This window comes from Polyodon spathula, chromosome 4 (genome assembly GCF_017654505.1).
Source record: "Polyodon spathula isolate WHYD16114869_AA chromosome 4, ASM1765450v1, whole genome shotgun sequence".
NCBI lineage: Eukaryota > Metazoa > Chordata > Actinopteri > Acipenseriformes > Polyodontidae > Polyodon > Polyodon spathula.
In genome coordinates, this window is record NC_054537.1 from 83,297,512 (window position 1) to 83,306,887 (window position 9,376).

Here is a 9,376-nt window from a genome sequence, read left to right on the forward strand (position 1 = left end):
ATCAGTCTTGCTCCAAATTTCAAAAATTGTAACGTGCTATGATAATGTGACTCCATTCAATCAAGGACTAGCTCAAGATCTGCAGTTAGCAAAGACATGGAGCTCCAGGTTTGTGTCTGTGGCTGGAGCAAAGTGACAACGGTAAGAGGTTTGAAGATTCATCAAGGGAGAATTAAATAGTTGAGGGAGAAGGGACAAGGGCCTTGCATTGATCAGCACTTTTTACAAAGTCAGTCAAGTCAGTCGAAAGAAATACAGCGGCAGGAAGCAAACCACAGTTTGCAGGATATCAGCACCCCTGTCATAGATGAGAGGAGGACTAGCATAAACACAACAGTGATGAACCTAAGAATCCTTGTGAACCCGATCAGATGAACCAGCGTAAGAGAGAAAAGAACCTACAGGCACAAGCCTGGAGTTAGATGGCCAAAAGCTTCTGAGAAAACAATGTTGGAAACAGTAAACATGGTTCTCTGTTTTACATTGGAAAGGTTAGGTGGAGCAGTCATAAAGAAGCTGGATAAATTTGGGGATACCATCTACTCATATGGAAGCGAGAGGTTTGGAATTAAAAAAAAGAAAGGAGATAATACAAACTATTCCTGTAAAGTCTAGATGGCAGTAGGAGATTGCGTGCTTAGTTAGAAAAAGGAGGCCACTGAGGAAGCAATGGAGTAGAGCAGAAAGAGGCACTCAATCTTTTACAAAGGGTGATAAAAGATAAGCTTGCAACATTGCGCAGAGCTGAGCGCCTACAGAAACGAAAACTAATCAATAGCATTGAATGGGCACGAATGCATTTCAAGCCCACTAAGTCAACGAGCAACTCTATAATTAAAAGTAAAGCAGTGGATAATAGGTGCTAGATTAATGGTGAGGCAATACCAACAGTGTTTGAGAAGCCTGTGAAAAGTTGAGCATAGACAATAAACTTACAGGGCAAACTTAAACTCTGGTGCTTTCAGTTTAGTCTACTATCAAGACTTCTGTGGCCACTCACTGTGTATGAAGTTTCCTTGCCTCCAGTAGAGAAGCTGGAAGCGTTAATCAAGAAATGGTTAGGAGTTCTACGCTGCCTCAGCTGAGTGGGACTGTATGGTAAAGGTTTACTGAAGCTGCCAGTCTAAGTTCTAACCGAGGGAGTTTAAGTGCGCCAAGGTTCGATTGGAAATGACATTGGTAGAGTCACACAATGAATGTGTGAGAGAGCCAGCACCTATGTTGAAAACTGGAAGAAAGTTGGCAGCAAAGAAAGCTGTGGAAGATGCAAAGGCTACCCTTAGTATCAATGATATCATGGGGCAAGTACAGCAAGGAAGAGGAGGCCGTGGTCTCAGTTTAGCTCCCTCCTACATGACAGCTACCAGGAAGCTGGTAGTCAACGAGGTGCAAAAGCAGGAAAAGAGGATGAGGTATGTAAAGGCAGTTTCCCAGGCCAAGCAGGGAGAATGGACAAGATGGGAGAGTGTGGAACATTGCAAGATCGGGTGGCGATGGACAATGGAACAGAGCAGGATTAGTTTCCTCATCAGTTCAACATATGGTGTTCTCCCATCACCACAGAACCTTAATCTATGGGTAGGAGAGGATCGGTGGCGTCCTTTGTGTTCATAGCCATCTACATTAAGACGCATTTTGACAGGATGTAAGGTGGGTCTTAGCCAAGGACGGTTTATTTAGCGGCATGACCAGGTGCTGCAATGTTTGGCCTTAGCATTGGAAGACAAGCGTAGCATGACCAACAGGTTGTCACCAATTCCAGCAATATATGACACATGAAGAACAACATTCCTCCATCCAGGGGAGCAACTACCAAGAAAAGATATTAAAACCAAAACTTGTCTAGGACAACTGGAAGCTGCTAGAGACTGGAAAATGCCAGCAGATGTTGGACAACGACTTATTTTTCCACCTGATATTGTCTTGTGGTCGGGATCAGCATGCCTTGTTCTCCTAGTAGAGTTAATAGTGCCATGGGAGGATGCTGTGGATGAGGCGTATGAAACAAAGAAACCTTGGTACGCTCAATTAGTTGCTGAAGCAGAACAGCGAGGATGGGGAGTCCAGGTTTACCCAGTGGAGGTAGGTTATCGAGGATTTGTGGCACACTCCACAACCCGGTTTCTCAGAAACATCAGATTCAGTGGTCAAAAGTTGCAACACACAGTGACGAACTTATCTGAAGCAGCAGAGAGGAGCAGCAACTGACTCTGGTTGGGGATCAGAAGCACAGTAGAAAGAAAGCAACATCGCCATAAAGGAAGGTAAGTAAGCTGGGCTGAGCTGAGTGGGGGATGGAGGGGGGTGATGCTGGGATGCCAGAATCACTGTTGAGCCCTCTTGAAGTGTTGTGGGCTAGTCGACAAAACACCAAGGATTGAAGGTGCCCACTTGAAGACCCTAGAGAAGTACCCTACTCAGCTCAGTCCAGATGGTTGTCATGCTGATGTGCTAGGGAGGCCGCACAGTGGTTGATCCCAGGAGCCAGCATTGCACCGTTGTGTGTGCTGATGCACCAGGGAGGCAAAAGAGGCTGATCCCTGGAGCCAGCATTAGAGTTCAGCCATCAACAACAGGCAGAAGAATATCTACAACATCAGATGGAAGAAAAACACAGCTGGATCACATTAGTTTACAGTAAAAGAAGCTAAGTCTTAGTTGGTGCTTATCTTGGCGAGAGCTCAGTCCAATATCAGCATGAAGTTTTAACACCTACTCTCATGTAATGGAAATCATGTCTTCCATCGATTGGACCCGTTTACTGTGTTTTTTCACACGATATTCTTGATTCCCTCAGGAGAGGTCAGGTCTGCTCTGAACTGAAAGAACCTATCTGCCATAAAAACAAAAACATACAAAAATAAACCCCTGCCTGTGGTAATATCTTTCAAATCTGGATTTCCAAGCTGTCAGAGTGCACTTGGAAGGGACAAAACATTTTATAAAAGACAGACCACAGAACAAAAATATCCATATCCAGCATGTTATGATTGTAGTGTCTCAATTTTCTTGTTGAATTTAAAAAGGTAATAACAATTATTCAGACAATCACCTTACTACATGTCATGAGGTATCATGGGAGCTCCCCAACTTCTACTCTATCTTGGCCTGTACAACCCCTGCCATTTAATCCTGGGCTTTTGTCATGGTTTTGAGGTGTGGACTGAGAGAGAAAGGTGGCACAACTCATTTGTGTATCGTCCCACAATTCACCATGCCCTTTATCAGTGTTCCCTTCCCTGGTTATCCTGCCAGCAATAGTAGTTTATGATTTTTATCCCACTTGAGTGAATAGTTCTTCTAAGGACACAGTCTATTTCAGAAACATCGTACTGTAATCCTAATCTGTCACTATTTATCAGTGACAGTAGTTGAGATGGATACCATGCCACACAATGCACTGAACACAATATAACCTCCTTCTAGTTACAGAATTAAAATTTTTGCTAAAATGATGTCCTGTAAAATGTTATATTCACTTTCAGGCTTTCATTCATATTGTTAGTCTATTACACCTATATATACACCTCAGCACCAATTTCCGTAATCTTAAGCAAGACAATTAATACCCAATTGATCTATTCAGATGTAGACAAAGGCACCCTTTTTTTGTCTCTAAAAATACCCCCCATCGACTAGCCCACAACACCTCTGGAAAGCTCTTCAGTGATGCTGGCATCCCAGCACCGCCCCCCTCCATCTTAACCCAGTTTACTTACCTTAGCCATCCACTCCTTTTCCCTCTTTGGTATCTCTGTATAATATTTTTACATTGGTATTTTTGGATTCCCTGCTCCCGAGTTGGTAATATCATATTGCCAAACTTGAGCTACCTGGTAACACCACACTTTGCATTTAAAACTCTGACCGATTTCTTGTACTTCTATTATACTTAATGATGCCAACAACAAAAAAGAATAAACTATGTTATATTTCTTAAACTCTGGTATATAATCACAGCACTGTTACTACTGCACTAAGTTGCGCATTGGACCTGATCCAAAATAACCTTAACTGAACTATCTATCCCTTAAAGTATAGACTATTAGAGGTTATTTTAATAGATATAACTTTTTTGAGTCAATCGTATTTGAGAAAAGCTGTTTAATTGGCGGTAGACAATCCAAAACATTCCTGCTTACCCTGAAGTTAATCCCTGGCTAGTTTTAAAATAACTAAGCATTAAGCCATAGAAAACAAATTTAAATTTAGCTTGTGAAAACATCAGATTTATTTCATTTTTGAAAAGATATAATGTAGTAAAAACTCTGGGACATACGCCATCATTGGGGGCGTTTACATGCACAATTCATCTGTATAAAGATGATATACATACAAAAAGGAACAAAATACAAAAAAAGTAAATCAGATACAATATGTGTCGAGTTAAAACAATGGGTTTAAGGAGTAAAAACGATCAAAGTATAATAGTGCTATAGTCAGTAGCCGAAGCATTTATCATCTTAAAGGCCGAGTCAGTGTTTTGTGGTGAGCGAGTGTTTGTCCCCTTGTCGTCACTAGAGTAATCAAACATTTAAAACATAATAATAATAAATAACAATATTATAAGTGATAGAGGTAAAGCAAGTCGCATTGCCATGGCATGAGAATACAATTTGCATTTAACTTAATACGTAGTCTGTCAGTGCTTAAAAGTCCTACAGTAAACTTGGCTATGGCACGTCTCTGCATGTTCTGTATTACAGTAAAATAAATGATCCAACACATTTAGCACTCGTACTGCTTTTGTGTTTATTCTCATTTGGGACTTATGAACTGGTCATAATTCCTATACCGAGTCGTATTACAAGAACTCATCTGTTTTATTTTTGCTTTAAGCCAGTGTGTCTGACAGAATGAATGGTGACGTCAAGGAAAAGGCTTTTTCAGTTTCAGCCCAGCTTTAAAAAAACAACAGATGAGCCTAAAGCGCATTAGAGAGACTATTAGAACCAGGCAGGATTTACAACGCAAAAGCTAGTGCTCAGATCACGAATACTTCAGACAGAAATAAACCGTACGATCACAGAGCTGCAAGTAACTGAAAATAATAAAGTAAGCATCCCGTTCTTTAAAGTGTCAGACAGCAACTTTACTTAAGGAAACTTTGTTATTTCACGTAATAGTGTAAGTTTGACTAACACGTTTTAATACAATCTAAACTTTATATTAGGTTATGTCGTGTGATGTGCATTCTACTGGTAAATGGAGGTTCATTTATGTATTCAGTACATACATTCGGGCTTTGTAATGTTTAATGCAATACAGTACAGTAGCCTAATGCTTTTTAACTATTAATTTTATTAATTTTATAATTAATTTTGCAGCAATGTTAAAAAATGTGTCCAAACTACTGTGCAATACAGTTCTTTTTGTAAGGATAAAATGAGAAATTGTTGCATTTCCAGTGCAGTGGTTTGAATCTATATACATTTTTTTTTTAAATGTGTGTATAATTATGACATTGTTTTGTTCAGCAGAAAGCGACATGACCCTGCATGTAACAATGCGACACAGCAGCTGTGATTTACAACCGCAGCAGCATCGCTGGAGTATTTCCACAGATGGGAAGTACGTCTTGACCAAAAACGTTCCACCATCGCATATCGTGCGCTCCAAGTCGTGCACGAACTCCGGCCAGTCATACAGGGGAAGATGGTCCTCGGATTCATCCGATTCTGCAGTCTCAACCGAGTCGGAATGCAGCTTCTCCAGAGTGGTTGTGATTGGAGCGAATGGTGTGGGGAAATCGGCACTGGCTGGCATTTTTGCAGGTGCACGGGATAGCATGGATAGTAATTGCGACCTGTTTGGAGGTAATTTGCTTCCTCTTTTTCTACTTCTCATAACCGGAACAACGAGTTACGAAAAATGTATTGTTTAGATAAAGCGCAGTTATCAGAATAGCACATATGTTGTTATAAAACTAATGTATTTTATAATGCTGCATCAGGAAACGTTACTGGTAATTTAATTTTATGAAAGATTATTCAGCATAAAATATTATAAGCAAAATTGGAATTATTTTAGTTGTTTCATGGCAATAAAGAAATGCTCACCTTTATGTTTTTAAACAATGTTTAAACTGACTGTATTTCATTTCTCTTTTTAGATGACACATATGAGCGAACATTGGTAGTGGATGGCGAAAGGGCAACCATTATTTTATTGGACACGTGGGCTAATCAGGTAATTCATTATTTTACACTAACCTTCACTTAGCTACCCTCCTTGATAACAAGAAAAGTAAAAATCAGCTACAAAGGTCAACATTTTATTGAACAAGAACCCTAAAAAGAAGATATTTAGGCAGTGTCCTTTCTTTTAGCAAGATAGAAATTCTACTCTATTCTATTCTATTTTTAATGGTCAGAGCTGCCATCATAGGACTATGGCCAGACTGACTGATTGAATTATTGTGCAAAAAGTTTGAACGGCCCAGAAAATGGTATAGTCAAGCCAGCAAGATTACATTCAAAGACAATTACACTCCTTTAGTCTGTTCAATTCCAGGACCTTCTTTCAACCACATACTTTATTGTTGAATTGAGCAGTCAAGAACCTTCTACCAACCAGGTGATAGTTAACAGAACCCTGATATTAAAGCATGAGACTGAAAGAGCTTCTACAGAGTACCAGTGTTCTAGGATCTAGGTTACTGTCATCTGAGGATAACCAGGGGATATGGGGTTCAGTAGAAATAATATATGTGAAAGCAGCCAGTTCCAGCACCTGAAGCATAAACAACTTCATACAAATAACTAACTAGTTTCTAAATATTTGTTTGTAGGATGAAGGCAGCTGGACCCAAGAGCAGTGTATGCAAGCTGGTGATGCGTACCTTATTGTCTACTCAATAACAGACAGAGCCAGCTTTGAGAAGGCTTCAGAGCTCCAAATACGGCTGAGAAGAACGAGGCAATCAGAAGACATCCCGATCATCTTGGTAGGCAACAAAAGTGACCTTGTCAGACGCAGACAAGTTTCAGTGACAGGTAAGACACAAAATAAAAAAAATATTTCTAAAAAAGCAAGAACATGTGTTTCTTTATTGTATTGTCTGGCCACTCACTAAACTACAGTACAATTATAGTGCATAACCGATAGAGAATAGGTCATGTTTACTGGTAACACAGATTACACATTATTGTGAAGTACTGAAAGGTTACTAATTAGCGATTGGGATGGCTTTGGATTTAGTTTTTTTTTTTTTACCCAATTGAGAAAAGTAGTACACAAATCTGTCACTCGAGATCCATTCCAGTCTATTTTTATTCCAGTCAGGTATTAAATGAGTTGATTGACCATTAGCAAGTTCAGTGAACTAATTTAGGACCTGCTTGGACTAAAGACCTGGACTGGAATGGATCTCGAGAGCCGGAGCTCTGCTGACCTAGAAGGACCAGCAGCTCTCTATTAAGACCTCTGTAAATGGAAAGAACCCAATTCCTACTGTATAGGTCAGCCCAGGGCTTTGTTCCAAGCATGTACTTAATTATTTAATGGAGCCAATTAAACTTCCACCCAGGTCCTAATGCAGTTAATTCCTTTATAAAAGCACAGTAGTTTTGCACTTTTACCCTATTTTCCTTATCGTTATACTATGCATTTACCATAGTTTACCCTGATTGCAATGTTTTTTAATACGTTTTACCATGCCCCTCTGTACTTCGTTTTCACTGTGCTTTATTCACTTTGCTTTTATAAGGGTTATTATCTCATTTTACATCACAGCAGTAGATCAAGGGAACTGATCTTCCATTGCACTGTAGTTCCTTTACATATTTAATAGGTATACCTAAACGATTAAAGTGCAAAGAGTTGGTGTCCTTAGTTATTAAATTGGTTAAATTGAAAAGCAGTCAGTCAAACGAACCTCCACAGGCTGTGGATTTATTTATTTATTTATTTTAAGGAATGGCCACAGTGTTCATGGATCATTAGCATGATGGTATACAGCAGTGGTGCACAACTCAGGTCATGGAGGGCTGGTGTCCCTCCTAGTTTTTGTTCTAACTATGCCCTAAATTAGTTAATTGGACCAATTAAGCTTCTAATAAGGTCCAATAAAGTACTTTAGGGTGCAGTTGGAATAAAAACCTGCATGGACACCGGCCCTCCAGGACCAGGTTGTGCACCCTATGTTACAACTACATACCTTTCAGAATCCTTTGGTTCCTTGTGTCAAAATGCTTGTTTTCAGTGCTGATCATTCTTTTGAATCTTTCTGCAGAGGGCAGAGCTTGCGCTGTGGTGTTTGACTGTAAATTCATCGAGACGTCAGCCGCTGTCCACCACAACGTGCAGGAGATGTTTGAAGGAATTGTACGTCAGGTTCGGCTGAGGAGGGACAGCAAGGAAGTGAATGAGAAAAGGATGGCACATAACAAAAGGAGAGAAAGTTTTCCCAAGAAGGCCAAACGTTTTCTGGACAAAATAGTGGCCAAGAATAACAAGAACATGGCATACCGACTGAAGTCCAAGTCTTGTCACGACCTCTCAGTGCTATGAGAACTTTGACTTGTCTGTGGATTAAGCAGGAGACTGTTTTCTTAAAAGACATTATCTGAAAAAAAGTGTCAGTCTACATTAGATTGCACTATATAATAATACAGCGAAAAACTGTAGTCTGTTGTTTTTCACAAACATATAAAGGCTCTGAAATGATTTCAGTCTGTATAAATAGAGAGCTAGTTCTATGAGCACATTGGCTGTACGTTCTGCAAAGTAATGATACAGATGTAATCTTTTGAAATTCTGAGGTTGATTTGGAACTATGAAAAAAAGATTTAACACGGTTGCATTTAAGAGAACATCAAAAGCAGAGTTCAAGCAAACCTGTAAGCATGCAACACATCTTACTACATCATCAGCATTGTGTAGTGTTGTGCGACAGGGATTTGTCGGTAAGTTTGCAGGTCATCCCTGTTCACGAAGGCTCAGACCAAGGACACATATGCAATCTCAACCTCAACTTTAATACATTGAGTTTTGTGATAACCTGACTTCAGTGTCCACTTGACAGGATTATTTCATGAAAGTATTTGTGGGAAGTTTTCAGAAAATAAAGACCGTAAGGAAAAAGGAAGATATATGCAGGGGACTTATGGAAAATGACCAGTTGAAATAATGATCAAAATCCTAGTCTTGCCATAGATTGCTTCTGTGTCCTTGACCTAACTGAGTCAGTATTGCCAAAGTGCTTAAAAAATGTAAGTATTACAACCTTAAACAAATAAGGATGATACCATATTTATGTATTTGTAGCCTGTGTCATCATTAACTGTTTTGTAATAAAAAATATATATTTATAATTTAATACTATTTTTTTTAAAACATGCATTTTATTTGCATAAAAGTCCAATTGTCCAGTTTG

At 39.5% G+C, this 9,376-nt stretch overlaps 1 protein-coding gene across 3 annotated transcripts; it reads left to right on the top strand.

The window, feature by feature from the left end:
- Nucleotides 1–4,817: 4,817 nt before the first annotated feature.
- LOC121314978 (GTP-binding protein GEM-like) lies at nt 4,818–9,314 on the top strand. Of its 3 annotated transcripts, none has more exons than XM_041248791.1 (5): nt 4,818–5,127; nt 5,481–5,816; nt 6,113–6,189; nt 6,791–6,995; nt 8,234–9,314. In XM_041248791.1, the coding sequence occupies exons 2-5, from the start codon at nt 5,489–5,491 to the stop codon at nt 8,509–8,511; spliced, it is 888 nt and encodes a 295-aa protein (XP_041104725.1). In that variant the 5' UTR covers nt 4,818–5,127; nt 5,481–5,488; the 3' UTR covers nt 8,512–9,314. The 3 variants fall into 3 exon arrangements, with proteins under 3 accessions (XP_041104725.1, XP_041104726.1, XP_041104724.1); XM_041248792.1 differs by having other exon boundaries at nt 4,818–5,055; nt 5,478–5,816; XM_041248790.1 differs by having other exon boundaries at nt 4,819–5,055.
- The last annotated feature ends 62 nt before the right edge of the window (nt 9,315–9,376 follow it).

Bases quoted from the DNA above. Each gene is read 5' to 3' on its own strand.
- LOC121314978 (XM_041248791.1), top strand. From the start codon at position 5,489: ATGACCCTGCATGTAACAATGCGACACAGCAGCTGTGATTTACAACCG. The intron at 5,817-6,112 runs GTAATTTGCTTC...TTCTCTTTTTAG, and splicing joins TAATTGCGACCTGTTTGGAG to ATGACACATATGAGCGAACA. The intron at 6,190-6,790 runs GTAATTCATTAT...ATTTGTTTGTAG, and splicing joins TGGACACGTGGGCTAATCAG to GATGAAGGCAGCTGGACCCA.